The 19,000-nt window shown below is 39.2% G+C and overlaps 1 protein-coding gene across 1 annotated transcript in view; it reads left to right on the forward strand.

Annotated features, from left to right (window-relative positions):
* ST14 (ST14 transmembrane serine protease matriptase) overlaps nucleotides 1–19,000 on the forward strand; it is a 161,062-nt gene that overhangs the window by 114,559 nt on the left and 27,503 nt on the right. Inside the window, exons 8-11 of the mRNA XM_053691502.1 lie at nucleotides 10,889–11,028; nucleotides 12,019–12,116; nucleotides 13,016–13,119; nucleotides 14,912–15,042. Coding sequence (XP_053547477.1) covers nucleotides 10,889–11,028; nucleotides 12,019–12,116; nucleotides 13,016–13,119; nucleotides 14,912–15,042 — 473 coding nt within the window. The remainder of the gene's footprint in view (nucleotides 1–10,888; nucleotides 11,029–12,018; nucleotides 12,117–13,015; nucleotides 13,120–14,911; nucleotides 15,043–19,000) is intronic.

A 19,000-nucleotide genomic window follows, 5' to 3' on the forward strand; every position in this document is an offset into this window, starting at 1 on the left:
GTTGAGGATGGATCAAGCTCAACTCCCAGTCCTACTGCCAGTTTCTGGAAGACACCTTCTTCAAGCAGTGGTACAGGAAGAAGTCTGCATCCTTCAAGAAAAACATGATTTTCATGCAGGACAATGCTCCATCACACGCGTCCAAGTACTCCACAGCGTGGCTGGCAAGAAAGGGTATAAAAGAAGGAAATCTAATGACATGGCCTCCTTGTTCACCTGATCTGAACCCCATTGAGAACCTGTGGTCCATCATCAAATGTGAGATTTACAAGGAGGGAAAACAGTACACCTCTCTGAACAGTGTCTGGGAGGCTGTGGTTGCTGCTGCACGCAATGTTGATGGTGAACAGATCAAAACACTGACAGAATCCATGGATGGCAGGCTTTTGAGTGTCCTTGTAAAGAAAGGTGGCTATATTGGTCACTGATTTGTTTTTGTTTTGTTTTTGAATGTCAGAAATGTATATTTGTGAATGTTGAGATGTTATATTGGTTTCACTGGTAAAAATAAATAATTGAAATGGGTATATATTTGTTTTTTGTTAAAGGGACACTAAATCAAAATTAAACTTTAATTATTCAGATAGAGCATGCTATTTTAAACAACTTTCCAAATTACTTCATTTAACAAAATGTGCATAGTCTTTTTATAATTAAACTTTTTGAGTCACCAGCTCCTACTGAGCATGTGCAAGAATAAGTGTGTATGCATTTGTGAATGGCTGATGGCTGTCACATGGTACGTGTATGCATTTGTGATTGGCTGATGGCTGTCACATAGTACAGGGGGAGTGGAAAAAGACATAACTTTTAAAATTGTCAGAAAACAAATCTACTACTCATTTGAAGTTCAGAATAAGTGCTATTGCATTGTCTTGTTATCTTGCATTTGTTGATTATGCAAATCTACTGTGTTGACTGGTCCTTTAAGTTGCCTAATAATTATGCACAGTAATAGTCACCTGCACACACGGATATCCCCCTAAAATAGCTATAACTAAAAACAAACTAAAAACTACTTCCAAAACTATTCAGCTTTGATATTAATGAGTTTTTTGGGTTCATTGAGAACATGGTTGTTGTTCAATAATAAAATTAATCCTCAAAAATACAACTTGCCTAATAATTCTGCACTCCCTGTATTTGGGGCTTAGTGTTAGAATTTTTTATTTATTATTTTATTTTTAAGAATAGGGATTTAATGGGCTGGAAAATAACTAAATGCCCTTTAAGGGCAATGTCCATATGAATGCCCCTTTAGTAGAAATCTAACCAGGCCTGGAGCAAAGGCAAGCAGACCAGAAAGCCTGCTGCTGCCTCTAAGACAGCATGAAGGAACGGCCCCCTATCCGGCAACGGATCTAGTAGGGGGCAGACTTTCTCTTTTCGCCCAGGCGTGGGCAAGAGATGTTCAGGATCCCTGGGCGTTGGAGATCATATCTCAGGGATATCTTCTGGACTTCAAAGCTTCCCCCCCACAAGGGAGATTTCACCTTTCGAGATTATCTGTAAACCAGATAAAGAAAGAGGCATTCTTACGCTGTGTGCAAGACCTCCTAATAATGGGAGTGATCCATCCAGTTCCACAGATGGAACAAGGACAGGGATTTTATTCAAATCTGTTTGTGGTTCCCAAAAAAGAGGGAACCTTCAGACCAATTTTGGATCTAAAGATCTTAAACAAATTCCTCAGAGTTCCATCGTTCAAAATGGAAACTATTCGGACAATCCTATCTATGATCCAGGAGGGTCAGTACATGACCACATTGGATTTGAAGGATGCTTACCTTCACATACCGGTTCACAAAGATCATCATCGGTTCCTAAGGTTTGCCTTTCTAGACAGGCATTACCAGTTTGTGACTCTTTCCTTCGGGTTAGCTACAGCCCCAAGAATTTTTACAAAGGTTCTGGGGCCTCTTCTGATACAGGCGTCAAACTTCCAAATTGTCAAATCTCATACAGACATAGTGTTGGCATTTCTGAGGTCGCATGGGTGGAAAGTGAACGAGGGAAAGAGTTCTCTATCACCCCTCACAAGGGTTTCCTTCCTAGGAACTCTGATAGATTCTGTAGAAATGAAAATTTACCTGACGGAGTCCAGGTTATCAAAGCGTCTAAATTCCTGCCGTGTTCTTCACTACATTCCGCGCCCTTCGGTGGCTCAGTGCATGGAAGTGATCGGATTAATGGTAGCGGCGATGGACATAGTGCCATTTGCGCGCCTACATCTCAGACCACTGCAATTATGCATGCTCAGTCAGTGGAATGGGGATTACACAGATTTGTCCCCTCTGCTAAATCTGGATCAAGAGACCAGAGATTCTCTTCTCTGGTGGCTATCTCGGGTCCATCTGTCCAAAGGTATGACCTTTCGCAGGCCAGATTGGACAATTGTAACAACAGATGCCAGCCTTCTAGGTTGGGGTGCAGTCTGGAATTCCCTGAAGGCTCAGGGATCGTGGACTCAGGAGGAGAAACTCCTCCCAATAAATATTCTGGAGTTAAGAGCGATATTCAATGCTCTTCTGGCTTGGCCTCAGTTAGCAACCCTGAGGTTCATCAGATTTCAGTCGGACAACATCACGACTGTGGCTTACATCAACCATCAAGCGGGGACCAGGAGCTCCCTAGCGATGTTAGAAGTCTCCAAGATAATTTGCTGGGCAGAAACTCACTCTTGCCATCTATCAGCGATCCATATCCCAGGTGTAGAGAACTTGGAGGCGGATTTTCAAAGTCGTCAGACTTTTCATCTGGGGGAGTGGGAACTCCATCCGGAGGTGTTTGCTCAATTGGTTCATCGTTGGGGCACACCAGAATTGGATCTCATGGCGTCTCGCCAGAATGCCAAGCTTCCTTGTTACGGATCCAGGTCCAGGGACCCAGAAGCGACGCTGATAGATGCTCTAGCAGCACCGTGGTTCTTCAAACTGGCTTATGTGTTTCCACCGTTTCATCTGCTCCCTCGACTGATTGCCAAAATCAAACAGGAGAGAGCATTGGTGATCTTGATCGTGCCTGCGTGGCCACGCAGGACCTGGTATGCAGACCTGGTGGACATGTCATCCTTTCCACCTTGGCCTCTGCCTCTGAGACAAGACCTTCTACTACAAGGTCCTTTCAATCATCCAAATCTAATTTGTCTGAGACTGACTGCCTGGAGATTGAACGCTTGATTTTATTAAGGCGTGGCTTCTCCGAGTCAGTCATTGATACCTTAATACAGGCACGAAAGCCTGTAACCAGGAAAATCTACCATAAGATATGGCACAAATATCTTCATTAGTGTGAATCCAAGAATTACTCATGGAGTAAGGTTAGGATTCCTAGGATATTGTCCTTTCTCCAAGAGGGTTTGGATAAAGGATTATCAGCTAGTTCTTTAAAGGGACAGATTTCTGCTCTGTCTATCCTTTTGCACAAGCGTCTGGCAGAGGTTCCAGACGTCCAGGCATTTTGTCAGGCTTTGGTTAGAATTAAGCCTGTGTTTAAACCTGTTGCTCCTCCATGGAGCTTAAACTTGGTTCTTAAGGTTCTTCAAGGAGTTCCGTTTGAACCCCTTCATTCCATTGATATCAAACTTTTATCTTGGAAAGTTCTGTTTTTGATGGCTATTTCCTCGGCTCGTAGAGTCTCTGAGTTATCAGCTTTACAATGTGATTCTCCTTATCTGATTTTCCATACAGATAAAGTAGTTCTGCGTACAAAACCTGGGTTTTTACATAAGGTAGTTTCCAACAAGAATATCAATCAAGAGATTGTTGTTCCATCATTGTGTCCTAATCCTTCTTCAAAGAAGGAACGTCTTTTACATAATTTGGACGTAGTCCGTGCTTTAAAGTTTTACTTACAAGCGACTAAAGATTTTTGTCAAACATCTTCCCTGTTTGTTGTTTACTCTGGACAGAGGAGAGGTCAAAAGGCTTCGGCAACCTCTCTTTCTTTTTGGCTTCGGAGAGTAATACGCTTAGCCTATGAGACTGCTGGACAGCAGCCCCCTGAAAGGATTACAACTCATTCTACTAGAGCTGTGGCTTCCCTGGGCCTTTAAAAATGAGGCTTCTGTTGAACAGATTTGCAAAGAGGCGACTTGATCTTCGCTTCATACCTTTTCAAAATTTTTCGGGATAAACGGTATTCCTTATTTTCAGACATTCAGTTTCATTATTGGGATAATGCATTTAATTATTTTTTTCTAACCTTGAAAATTTTTTCATTTGGCCATTTTTCCTGCGTGCTGTTAAGCTTGCGGGGGTGGGAAATGTTTCTTTTTATTTCGTTATTTTTGGCGCATTCTTATTTTGGCGCTAAAAATTTTCGTCACTTCCGGCACCGGAAGTTGTATTCTATTACGCATGCGTATTCAGACATTTTTTGCGCCACAAAAATGGGGCGTCTCTTTTACTCAAATTATTTAAACATTTCTCTTCATTGCTTCTGGTTGCTAGAAGCTTATTTTTTGCATTCTTTCCCATTCCTGAAACTGTCATTTAAGGAATTTGATAATTTTGCTTTATATGTTGTTTTTTCTATTACATATTGCAAGATGTCTCATCCCGACCCTGGATCAAAATCCACTAATGAACAGACGTTGCCTGATGCTGGTTCTACCAAAGTTAAGTGCATATGTTGTAAACTTGTGGTAACTGTTCCTCTAGCTGTAGTTTGTGAAAGCTGCCATGATAAACTTTCCATTGCTGATTGTGTCTCCATTAGTAATAATCCTTTACCTGTTGTTGTTCCTTCAACATCTAACATTCAGGATGTTCCTGTTAATGTAAAAGAATTTGTTTATAATTCTATTAGGAAGGCTCTGTCTGTTATTCCTCCTTCCAATAAACGTACAAGTTCTTTCAAAACTTCTCACATTTTAGATGAATTTGTAGGTGACCGTCATCATTCTGACTTATCTGATTCTGATGAGGTTTTTTCTGATTCAGAAGATTCTACTACAGATATTGTTTCTGATAAATCCTCATATTTATTTAAAATGGAGTTTATTCGTTCATTACTAAAAGAAGTTTTGATTGCATTAGATATGGAGGAATCCAGTCCACCTGATACTAAAATTACTAAACGTTTAAATTCGGTTTATAAGCCTCATGTATTAATCCCGGAAGTTTTTCCAGTTCTTGATGCTATCTCAGATGTGATTGCTAGGGAATGGGATAGTTTGGGTACTTCATTTACTCCTTCTCCAAGGTTTAAGAAATTGTACCCTGTGCCATCTGATAGATTGGAGTTTTGGGATAAAACCCCTAAGGTCGATGGAGCTATCTCTACCCTTGCTAAACGTACTGCTATTCCTACGGCAGATAGCACTTTGTTTAAAGATCCTTTGGATAGGAAGATTGAATCTTTTTTAAGAAAAGCTTATTTATGTTTAGGCAATTTACTTAGACCTGCTATATCTTTGGCTGATGTTGCTGCAGCTTCAACTTTTTGGTTGGAGGCTTTAGCGCAACAAGTAAAAGATCATAATACATATAGCATTGTTAAACTTTTTCAACATGCTAATAACTTTGTCTGTGATGCAATTTTTGATATCGTTAGAGTTGATGTCAGGTATATGTCTTTAGCTATTTTAGCCAGAAGAGCTTTATGGCTTAGATCTTGGAATGTAGATATGACTTCTAAGTCAACTTTGCTCTCTCTCTCTTTCCTATGTAATAAGTTGTTTGGTTCTCAGTTGGATTCTATAATTTCAACTGTTACTGGAGGGAAGGGAGCTTTTTTTGCCCCAGGGCAAAAAATCTAAAGGTAATTTTAGGGCTGCTAATCGTTTTCGTTCCTTTCGTCAAAATAGAGAGCAAAAGCCCGACCCTTCTCTTAAAGGAACGGTTTCCGGTTGGAAACCTAATCCAGTCTGGAATAAATCCAAGCCTTCCAGAAAGTCAAAACCTGCTCCTAAATCCGCATGAAGGTGCGGCCCTCATTCCAGCGCAGCTGGTAGGGGGCAGGTTACGATTTTTCAAAGATGTTTGGATCAATTAGATTCACAATCTTTGGATTCAGAACATTGTTTCACTAGGGTACAGAATAGGTTTCAAGGTAAGGCCACCTGTGAGAAGATTTTTTCTCTCACGCATTCCAGTAAATCCAGTGAAGGCTCAGGCGTTTCTGAAATGTGTTTCAGACCTAGAGTTAGCTGGGGTAATTATGCCAGTTCCAGTTCTGGAACAGGGTCTGGGGTTTTATTCAAATCTAGTCATTGTGCCAAAGAAAGAGAATTCTTTCAGACCAGTTCTGGATTTAAAAATATTGAATCGATATGTAAGGATACCGACATTCAAAACGGTGACTATAAGAACTATTCTGCCTTTTGTTCAGCAAGGGCATTATATGTCTACAATAGACTTACAGGATGCATATCTGCATATTCCTATTCACTCAGATCACTACCAGTTTCTGAGATTCTCTTTTCTAGACAAACATTACCAGTTTATTGCCCTTCCATTTGGTCTAGCAACTGCGCCAAGGATCTTTTCGAATGTTCTAGGTGCCCTTCGCTCTGTAATCAGAGAACAGGGTATTGCGGTGTTTCCTTATTTGGACAATATCTTGGTACTTGCTCAGTCTTTACATTCTGCAGAATCTCACACAAATCAACTTGTGTTGTTGTATTCAAAGACATGGTTGGAGGATCAATTTACCAAAAAGTTCTTTGATTCCTCAGACAAGAGTAACCTTTTTAGGTTTCCAAATAGATTTAGTGTCCATGACTTTGTCTCTGACAGAAAAGAGACGTCTGAAATTGGTTTCAGCCTGTCGAAACCTTCAGTCTCAATTGTTGCCTTCGGTAGCATTATGCATGGAGATTTTAGGTCTCATGACTGCTGCTTCGGACGCGATCCCTTTTGCTCGTTTTCACAAGAGACCACTTCAGCTTTGTATGCTGAACCAGTGGTGCAGGGATTATACAAGGATATCACAAATAATATCCTTAAATCCCAATGTTCGATCATCTCTAACTTGGTGGATGGATCACCATCGTTTAATTCAAGGGGCCTCTTTTGTTCGTCCAACTTGGACTGTGATCTCAACAGATGCGAGTCTTTCAGGTTGGGGAGCTGTATGGGGATCTCTGACGGCGCAGGGGGTTTGGGAATCTCAGGAGGCGAGATTACCAATCAACATTTTGGAACTCTGTGCGATTTTCAGAGCTCTTCAGTTCTGGCCTCTTCTAAAGAGAGAATCGTTTATTTGTTTTCAAACAGACAATGTCACGACTGTGGCATATGTCAATCATCAAGGTGGGACTCACAGTCCTCAAGCTATGAGAGAAGTATCTCGGATACTTGTATGGGCGGAATCCAGCTCCTGTCTAATTTCTGCGGTTCACATCCCAGGTGTAGACAATTGGGAAGCGGATTATCTCAGTCGCCAGACGTTACATCAGGGTGAATGGTCTCTTCATCCAGAGGTTTTTCTACAGATTGTGCAAATCTGGGGTCTCCCAGAAATAGATCTGATGGCCTCTCATCTGAACAAGAAACTTTCCAAGTATCTATCCAGATCCTGGGATCCTCAGGCGGAAGCAATGGATGCGTTGTCAATTCCATGGAATTATCATCCTGCTTATATCTTTCCGCCTCTAGTTCTTCTTCCGAAAGTAATCTCCAAAATTCTAATGGAGCACTCATGTGTACTGCTGGTGGCTCCAGCATGGCCCCACAGGTTTTGTTTTGCGGATCTCGTTTGGATGGCCAGTTGCCAACCTTGGACACTTCCGTTAAGGCCAGACCTTCTATCTCAAGGCCCTTTTTTCCATCAGGATCTCAAATCATTAAATTTTAAGGTATGGAAATTGAACGCTTAATTCTTAGTCATAGAGGTTTTTCTGACTCAGTGATTAATACTATGTTACAAGCTCGAAAATCTGTCTCTAGAAAGATTTATTATCGGGTTTGGAAGACTTACATCTCTTGGTGTTCTCATAAATTTTCCTGGCATTCTTTCAGAATTCCTAGAATTTTACAATTTCTTCAGGATGGTTTGGATAAAGGTTTGTCTGCAAATTCCTTGAAAGGACAAATATCTGCTCTTTCTGTTCTTTTTCACAGAAAGATTGCTCATCTTCCTGATATTCGTTGTTTTGTACAGGCTTTGGTACGTATCAAACCTGTCATTAAGCCAATCTCTCCTCCTTGGAGTCTTAATTTGGTTTTGTCAGCCTTACAGCCTATGCATTCTCTGGACATTAAATTACTTTCCTGGAAAGTATTGTTTCTTTTAGCTATCTCTTCTGCTAGAAGAGTTTCTGAGTTATCTGCTCTTTCTTGTGAATCTCCTTTTCTGATTTTTCATCAGGATAAGGCGGTGTTGCTAACTTCATTTCAATTTTTGCCTAAGGTTGTGAATTCTAACAACATTAGTAGAGAAATTGTTGTCCCTTCATTATGTCCTAATCCTAAGAATTCTAAGGAAAGGTTGTTACATTCATTGGATGTAGTTAGAGCTTTAAAATATTATGTTGAAGTTACTAAAGATTTTAGAAAGACTTCTAGTCTATTTGTTATCTTTTCTGGTTCCAGGAAAGGTCAGAAGGCTTCTGCCATTTCTTTGGCGTCTTGGTTAAAGTCTTTGATTCATCATGCTTATGTGGAGTCGGGTAAGTCCCCTCCTCAAAGGATTACGGCTCATTCTACTAGGTCAGTCTCTACTTCCTGGGCTTTTAAGAATGAAGCTTCTGTTGATCAGATTTGCAAAGCAGCAACTTGGTCTTCTTTGCATACTTTTACTAAATTCTACCATTTTGATGTGTTTTCTTCTTCTGAAGCAGTTTTTGGTAGAAAAGTACTTCAGGCAGCTGTCTCTGTTTGATTTGTCTGCTTATAATTTCAGTTTTTTACATTATAAGATTAAAACTTTTTGATTTGGGTTGTGGATTATTTTTTTCAGCGGAATTGGCTGTCTTTATTTTATCCCTCCCTCTCTAGTGACTCTTGCATGGAAGTTCCACATCTTGGGTATCTGCTATCCCATACGTCACTAGCTCATGGACTCTTGCTAATTACATGAAAGAAAACATAATTTATGTAAGAACTTACCTGATAAATTCCTTTCTTTCATATTAGCAAGAGTCCATGAGACCCACCCTTTTTTTGTGGTGGTTATTATTTTTTTGTATAAAGCACAATTATTCCAATTCCTTATTTTTTTGATGCTTTCGCACCTTTTTCACCCCACTTCTTGGCTATTCGTTAAACTGAATTGTGGGTGTGATGAGGGGTGTATTTATAGGCATTTTAAGGTTTGGGAAACTTTGCCCCTCCTGGTAGGAATGTATATCCCATACGTCACTAGCTCATGGACTCTTGCTAATATGAAAGAAAGGAATTTATCAGGTAAGTTCTTACATAAATTATGTTATATGTGGCCCTCGTTTTACAACGGTTCAATTTACACCGTTTCAGAATAACAACCTTTTTTCCAGCCATGTGACTGCTATTGAAAAGCATTGAGAAGCAGTGCAGTTATTAAAATAGCCAGTAGGTGGTGCTGTCCGCTTGTGTTGCAGCAAAGCCAAGCAAGCTGACATGAATCAGTTTAACCAGACCTGAGCTATCGAGCATATTTCAAAGGAACAAGATCTTCCTGTCTATAAATCAGTACAGGTTGGAATTCATAGAAAGAACCGTTTGCAGAAAAATGCACGTGAAGTCTGTGTTGTGTGATTATTTTATTAGGTTTATAATGCTGTTTATCAAATGTTTTTGTTCATTTAACTTGGTTTAATTATATATATTATGTTGTGTGATTATTTTATTAGGTTTATAATGCTGTTTAGCATTTAAAGTCTTCATTTCAAAGCTTTAAAAATAATGTATTAGGTGTTACTTATGACAATTTTGAGATTTTTCTTCTGGAACCTAACCCCGGCGTAAACTGAGGGCTACCTGTGTGTGTGTGTGTGTGTGTGTATGTATGTATGTGTATATATATATATATATATATATATATATATATATATATATATATATATATATATATATAGTACCAATACCAAGTATTTGCATGAGTACTTGTACTCGTGCAAATGCACCGATACTTAAACCGATACCTCCACTTCCTACCCATATGCTACCTTGTGGCATTTTTTCAAACTGCATGTTCCCATTTCATTTTAAACTGGAGTGGAGACTAAACTAAAAATTGTTTACTACTGTTCTCCCAATACAAATTGCTGTTATTTGTATTATTGTAGTAAAGATCACTGTACCTCGTTCAGACAAACCCCTGAAGTACTGGGCAGTTAATAAACAGATTTCCAGCTCTGGCTAAAATGGCCCAAAAATATCTTTTTTGCCCCATGCAGTATGGTGGAAAGTGAAAGACTGTTCAACTTAGAGCCGAACCTCCATACAAATGTCAGATTGATGTTACATAACAGCCCTACAAACCAATTGCATCACCCCTTTAAATTTAATATTTTATTGTATTATTTTTTATTTATAAACATGTTCAGTAAACTTTTGACAAATAAAACTGTTTTATTATTTCATAATGTCTTTTGAATTACAGTCCTTTATAATTCTAAAGAAGGAATCTTAAATAATTAGTCTGTATTGTGCTTGATAAACTGTCACATGACACTAAAAAAAAAGTATCGGTAATTGGTATCGGCGAGTATTTGAAAAACGGTATCGGTACTTGTACTCGGTCATAAAAAAATGGTATCGGTGCAACCCTAATATACATATATATATATAATATATATATATATATATATATATATATATATATATATATACACACACACACACACATTTTAGGCTAAAATTATATATCTGCATATACCAATGTATAAAGCATCATCTTTATAACGTTATGTTAACTTAATCTTGCTTATTGAACTAAATGCTTGTTTCTTTCTATTTTTCAGGCTGTGTGGAAGTTATCCGCCGTCCTACAATCTCACCTTCGTGTCCTCGCAAAATGTTGTGCTGGTGGCCCTTATTACAGACAGCAAAGGAAAACACCCAGGGTTCATGGCAGAATTTTCACAACTACCAAAGAGAACACGTAAGTCTGACTTCTGTCTGTCACTGTGAAAATGTCCCTAAGAACGCACACGACATGGAATGTACTGATGCTGCCTGGGATGTTCAATTATTAATTAAAATTTTCACAGCACCTTCTGTTAAATGCCAATAACATTGGATGTTATTGCTAAATCTTCAGAATTAAATATAATGATTTTATATTTATTTATTGTATATCGCTGACAATATTCATAGTGGCTAGATGAAATTTCCAAGCCATTTACAATGATCTTAAAACAGTGAAAGCTTGTTGACAACTTTGTGTTTAAAACATTATATGCCCAGCAGCCACAATGTATTGCCACTGCTAAGCCAAAGACCACCAATCAGGAGACTAGGCACTAGCGACACACTGACAACACTGGTGCATCACGGACACATGGACCAATCAGATTATGCAATAACGGCTGAGAGCAGATACGCTCCAGAGTGCTCTGTTCTAATCAGAACCTTGGGCGCTGCAACCGCCTCTGGGAACCAAACCATGGGCCCTACCCCCCACAACGTGCTTTTAAAGGTTCTCGGACAGACCGAGAACCTGCAAAAGAACGTAAAGGGAGGTGGGACCCATGGTTCGGTTCCCAGAGGCGCTTGCAGTGCCCAAGGTTCTGATTAGAACAGAGCTCTCTGAAGCGTATCTGCCCTCGGTCGTTATTGCATAAGCTGATTAATTTGTGTGTCGGTGAGGGACAGAATGCACAACCAATCAGATAATGTTGTCAGTGTGTTGCAAACACCTTCTATCAGGAGTGGCATACACCCATAGTTGCCACTCACAGACTATGTCCTGCCCAGCTAAAAGTGCGCCTGTTGAGGTGTTAGAACAGTGTTTAACTAATTTGCAGGGTTAATCACACAATTTGCAATAAGCATTTGTTTAATAACCACATATTCTAAGAAATAAAATTAAAGTGATCTAGCAGCGCTAATTGTCTATAACACCACAAATCTAAATGTGTTTGTTTTGCAGTCTGTGGTGGGTACCTCAGAGATTCCAATGGAATTATTACAACTCCGCATTACCCAGCACATTACCCTCCAAACATTGAATGCACATGGGATATCCAGGTATGATTTTTCTTTAACATTTGAGTTTGGCATTTGTCATAAATTCATGTACAATACATTGTTAGATTAGGTGCTTAACTGCTGGTATAAGAGTTTAATTCCATATTTTTTTTGCCCTAGGCTCGATACAGATACAGTCCTCTTTGCAGACAAAGGGGTTAACAGCACAGTTTTGGGAGCTCACTTGTGTTTGACATATTAAAGGGACACTAAAGCCAATTTTTTCTTTCATAATTCAGATAGAGCATACAATTTTAAGCAACTTTCTAATTTACTCCTAGTATCACTTTTTCTTCCTTCTCTTGCTATCTTTATTTAAAAAGCAGGAAGTTAAAGCATATGAGCAGGCCCATTTTAGGTTCAGCACCCTGGATAGTGCTTGCTTATTGGTGACTACATTTAGCCAACCAATAAGCAAGCGTAATCCAGGTTCTGAACCAAAAATGGTCCGTCTCCTAAGCTTTAGATTCCTGCTGTTTAAATAAAGATAGCAAGATAATAAAGAAAAATTGATTAAAGGAGTAAATTAGAAAGTTGCTTAAAATTGCATGCTCTGTCTGAATCATTAAAGACAAATTTGGGATTTAGTGTTCCTTTAAGAGTTGGCGTGAGTGCAACTGCTAATTAGTAGTAATTATGTGAGATTTCCTTGTTCTACACTATGGCTTTGTGATCAGCTTTTTGGTTCTTCACAAAATACAAAACCATCCACCATCTTTTCATCACATCTGCATTAGAATTACACATAGAGAGTAAATATAAATTACAGGAAGACAATAACACTGTTCTGGAGGTTGCAATAATTGGTCTGTGATCCCATTTGAAAATGATTTGGTTTTAAACAGATAACCGTTATTTCTCTGGTCGGTTCAGTGCAGTTTTCGTTGTTTCTTCCGCAGGTTCCTGGAGATAAATACGTAAAAGTCCGATTCAATATGTTCTATTTAGGGGACCAGAAGGACAACGCTTGTCTTAATGATTATGTGGAGATCAACAGTAAGAGGTGAGTTTTATTTAATTATATCAGTAAACATTTTTTAATATGGGCTTTAAACACAGTCTGGGTAACGTGAAGCTTTAAACCACTTTACTTTGTTTATAGACTAAAATATTTACAAAATCTCCCTGCACCTAAAGACCTCCTAACTACCCCTATTTGAGGACAGTCCCTATTTCTGAGCTCTGTCCTGCTGTTCCTCTGACACAGCCAGGGATGCAGTACTGGCGCTAAAGCTAAGGTATATCCGATTCTGGAAATATAAAGAGTGAATACTCGAGAATGATTTCCCATTCAACAGACTCTCACAAAGTGTTTAAAATATACAAATGTAATCAATAACATACATAAAATATAAATAATATAATACAAATTAATGTTCAAATAAGAGCGGGTTTCAAAGTAGTGTTATATTCTATTAGTGACCCAATGGCTATATCAAAAATATATACAAAGCATTCTAGCTATTTATTTACACATCACGCCACTAATGGTTGTGTTTTAATCAACACCTGTTAAGTACTCACTTTTTAAATATCCCTACTGTTAGCGATTTTTATATCTGTATTAGATCCCTTATATTAATCTTGACTGGACGTCCAAGAGCTTATATATTTTATTCACAGATTCTATTGTTTTTTAGTTCAAACATTACTGTACTGTGTCACTTTGTATCCACCAATATATTGCTATTTAGACTCTGGATACCCATGGAATCATTATATAACCTTTAACTCTTCTGTAATCTGCTTTATATCGAGCTCATCCTTAGAGTCCTAGGTACTTGTTATATCTTTGTATATATTTTTGATATAGCCATTGGGTCACTAATAGAATATAACACTACTTTGGAGCCCGCTCTTATTTGAACATTAATTTGTATTATCTCATCTAATTTATATTTTATGTATGTTATTGATTAAATTTGTATCTTTTACACATTTTGTGAGAGTCTGTTGAATAGCAAATCATTTTTGAGTATTCACTTTTTATATTTCCTGAATCAGATATACCTTAGCTTTAGCGCCAGTACTGCATCCCTATCTGTTTTGTTTTTACATTGAGAGAGGGACCCCTCCTGTACTTGGCTTTGGGTAGGTATTAGCGCCAATTCCTCCACATCTATCTACCTCTAACACAGCCATATGTCCCCATTTGCAGAATTTCCCTTAGCCATGCCAACTGACCACCATGACACGCCAGCTGACCACCATGACACGCCAACAATCCAATCCACCTGCAACCTTGCCCCGCCTTGACATGGCCCTGCCTACAAAATGGAGATGTTTCCTCTAAACCTCCTGTACCTAGCAACAAATCTTGGAGGCTATGATAATTTGCTTTGCCATCGATCATGGCTGAGTTGTTCTGGAATCTGAAGCTGCTCACAAGCTTTTTTTTCCCCAGAAGATAATTCAGTTTAGAGTTAGTTTAGAGTTCTTCACTGTGCATCATCACACTCATTAAATTCAGACACTTCAGTGACAAAACAGATCTGTAGTTTTGCAGAATCAACTTTTTTAATGTTTGTCTAAACGAATAGTTAACAAAGTCTGGCTAAAAAGATGGCCGCTTGCGTTTCGCTGGATTTGCACAGATGTTTGTGTGTTGCAGTTTTACACTGATATATCTGTTGCTTTAAAATAGCTGAATGTTGCTACCTGTATTGATATTAAACATTTATTTAGTAAACAAATGTCAAATTAAAAGTTTTACCCGTGCCTACTGTATAATGCTTATATCTATCTGCAGATGCCTTTTTTTTCCCATCTAACACTTTAGATGTTGTGTTTCTCAGGTACTGTGGTGAGCAGAAAAACTTGGTGGTCTCAAGCAATAGCAGTCGAATTGTAGTGCGTTTCCGATCTGATCAGTCGTATACTGACACTGGGTTTACTGCCCAATACCTCTCTTATGAGCCTAAAAACCGTGAGTATTCTTGTGTACACTACAGTCTTCCTTGCACAAATTTTGTTTTTTATGTCAAAATTGCACCGCAGAATTTCTGATTTGTTATACCAGTTGCGGAGTATTAAACATATGGGATATTGCTCCTTTATTTTTATTTTCTTATTGAAACCATCATGCATTGTTCTCAAGAACATGCTCATTCACATGGGCTGAGCTTGCATAAATAGCAGATCATCTCAATATATACAAAGGCCAATTCTCAGGTACTGAACGTTTCACAATAGGCAAAGCCAGCTTTGCACTTGCAAGATTAATATGGAGAGATTTCCTACATATTTAATACCATGCAACTGATACAAGAATTATGTGGTACTACATTAAAGGAAAACAAATACAGCACAGTATCCCTTTAACCTAAGTAATTGGTCAGGATATACGTGAGATCCATTGCATAAATAAAACTGCATTGTGTTTTAACAAGACAAATATATTACAGTGTACTGTTTCAGTGTTATAAGTTAAGATTAACCTTTTTGTTTTCACAAAAAACAAATTGTGTTTTATGAGCTTGAGAATGCAAGTATATTCTATGTATATTGCATTTGATCTTCCTGTTAATAGAAATGAATTCAAAACTTTTGCTATATACAATAAAATGTAAATATATTAAACATCTTTTATAGATCTCTCTTATTCTGAATATGAATAATTTTCTCTTGTTAGGTGTATCCAGTCCACGGATCATCCATTACTTGTGGGATATTCTCCTTCCCAACAGGAAGTTGCAAGAGGATCACCCACAGCAGAGCTGCTATATAGCTCCTCCCCTAACTGCCATATCCAGTCATTCTCTTGCAAGCTCTCAACATAGCTGGAGGTAGTTAGAGGAAAGTGGTCAAATATAGTTAGTTTTTTCTTCAATCAAAAGTTTATTGTTTTTAAATGGTACCGGAGTGTACTATTTTGTCTCAGGCAGCATTTAGAAGAAGAATCTGCCTGCGTTTTTCTATGATCTTAGCAGAAGTAACTAAGATCCACTGCCGTTCTAACATATGTCTGAGGAGTGAGGTAACTTCAGAGGGAGAATGGCGTGCAGGGTATCCTGCAATAAGGTATGTGCAGTTAAGTTTTTCTAGGGATGGAATTTGCTAGAAAATGCTGCTGATACCGGATTAATGTAAGTTAAAGCCTAAATACAGTGATTTAATAGCGACTAGTATCAGGCTTGCTATCAGAGGTATATACTCTGATTAATGTGCAATATAAAACGTTTGCTGGCATGTTTAATCGTTTTTATATATGCTTTGGTGATAAATCTTATTGGGGCCTAGTTTTTTCCACATGCCTAGAAACAGTTTCCTGAGGCTTTCCACTGTTATAGTATAAAAGTTACAGTTGGTGCAGTTAAAATTACAAACTGTGACATTCAGCTTCCCTCAGCAGTCCCCTGCATGCTATAGGACATCTCTGAAGGGCTCAAAAGGCTTCAAAAGTAGGAGCTGTGGCAGTTGTTATGACTGTTTAAAAAACATATTTCTCGTTTTGTTAATCTGTTTTTTTGTATTAAGGGGTTAATCATCCATTTGCAAGTGGGTGCCATGCTTTTTCACTGTTATTTCAAATTTTGTCAAAATTTGTTTCTCTTAAAGGCACAGTAACGTTTTTTTTATATTGCTTGTTAACTTGATTTAAAGTGTTTTCCAAGCTTGCTAGTCTCATTGCTAGTCTGTATAAACATGTCTGACATAGAGGAAACTCCTTGTTCATTATGTTTAAAAGCCATGGTGGAACCCCATAGGAGAATGTGTACTAAATGTATTGATTTCACTTTAAACAATAAAGATCAGCTGTTATCTTTAAAAGAATTATCACCAGAGGATTCTGACGAGGGGGAAGTTATGCCGACTAACTCTCCCCACGTGTCGGACCCTTTGACTCCCGCTCAAGGGACTCACGCTAAAATGGCGCTAAGTACCTTAAAGACGCCTATAGCAATTACTTTGCAGGACATGGCGGCAATCATGGATAATACCCTGTCAGCGGTATTAGCCAGACTGCCTGAATTCAGAGGAAAGCGCGATAGCTCTGGGGTTAGACGTAATACAGAGCGCGCAGATGTTTTAAGGCCCATGTCTGATACTGCGTCACAATATGCAGAAGCTGAGGAAGAGCTTCAGTCTGTGGGTGACGTCTCTGACTCGGGGAAACCTGATTCAGATATGTCTACTTTTAAATTTAAGCTTGAGAACCTCCGGGTGTTGCTTGGAGAGGTTTTAGCTGCTCTGAATGACTGTCACACAATTGCAGTGCCAGAGAAATTGTGTAGACTGGATAAATACTACGCTGTGCCGGTGTGTACTGACCTTTTTCCAATACCTAAAAGGTTTACAGAAATTATTACTAAGGAGTGGGACAGACCCGGTGTGCCGTTTTCCCCCCTCCTATTTTTAGAAAAATGTTTCCAATAGACGCCACCACACGGGAGTTATGGCAGACGGTCCCTAAGGTGGAGGGAGCAGTTTCTTCTTTAGCAAAGCGTACCACTATACCTGTCGAGGACAGTTGTGCTTTTTCAGATCCAATGGATAAAAAATTAGAAGGTTACCTTAAGAAAATGTTTATTCAACAAGGTTTTATCCTGCATGCTCCTGTCACTGCTGCTGCGGTTCTGGTTTGAGTCTCTGGAAGAGGCCTTTCAGACAGCTACTCCATTGACTGAAATACTTTACAAGCTTAGAACACTTAAGCTAGCTAATTCTTTTGTTTCTGATGCCATTGTTCATTTGACTAAACTAACGGCTAAGAATTCTGGATTCGCCATCCCGGCGCGTAGGGCGCTATGGCTTAAATCTTGGTCAGCTGACGTGACTTCAAAGTCTAAATTAATTAACATTCCCTTCCTCAGGACAGGGCCAAATCAAGGGCCAAACAGTCTTATTTTCGTGCCTTTCGAAACTTCAAGGCAGGTGCAGCATCAACTTCCTCTGCTACAAAACAAGAGGGAACTTTTGCGCAATCCAAGCCGGCCTGGAAATCTAACCAGGCCTGGAGCAAAGGCAAGCAGGCCAGAAAGCCTGCTGCTGCCTCTAAGACAGCATGAAGGAACGGCTCCCTATCCGGCAACGGATCTAGTAGGGGGCAGACTTTCTCTCTTCGCCCAGGCGTGGGCAAGAGATGTTCAGGATCCCTGGGCATTGGAGATCATTTCTCAGGGATATCTTCTGGACTTCAAAGCTTCCCCCCCACAAGGGAGATTTCACCTTTCAAGATTATCTGTAAACCAGATAAAGAAAGAGGCATTCTTATGCTGTGTGCAAGACCTCCTAATAATGGGAGTGATCCATCCAGTTCCACAGATGGAACAAGGACAGGGATTTTATTCAAATCTGTTTGTGGTTCCCAAAAAAGAGGGAACCTTCAGACCAATTTTGGATCTAAAGATCTTAAACAAATTCCTCAGAGTTCCATCGTTCAAAATGGAAACTATTCGGACAATCCTACCTATGTTCCAGGAGGGTCAGTACATGACCACAGTGGATTTGAAGGATGCTTACCTTCACATACCGATTCACAAAGATCATCATCGGTTCCTAAGGTTTGCCTTTCTAGATGGGCATTACCAGTTTGTGGCTCTTCCCTTCGGGTTAGCTACAGCCCCAAGAATTTTTACAAAGGTTCTGGGGTCTCTTCTGGCGGTCCTAAGACCACGGGGCATAGCAGTGGCCCCTTATCTAGACGACATCCTGATACAGGCGTCATACTTCCAAATTGCCAAATCTCATACAGACATAGTGTTGGCATTTCTGAGGTCGCATGGGTGGAAAGTGAATGGGGGAAAGAGTTCTCTATCACCCCTCACAAGGGTTTCCTTCCTAGGAACTCTGATAGATTCTGTAGAAATGAAAATTTACCTGACGGAGTCCAGGTTATCAAAGCTTCTAAATTCCTGCCGTGTTCTTCACTACATTCCGCGCCT

Source organism: Bombina bombina, chromosome 8 (genome assembly GCF_027579735.1).
Source record: "Bombina bombina isolate aBomBom1 chromosome 8, aBomBom1.pri, whole genome shotgun sequence".
Lineage (NCBI taxonomy): Eukaryota > Metazoa > Chordata > Amphibia > Anura > Bombinatoridae > Bombina > Bombina bombina.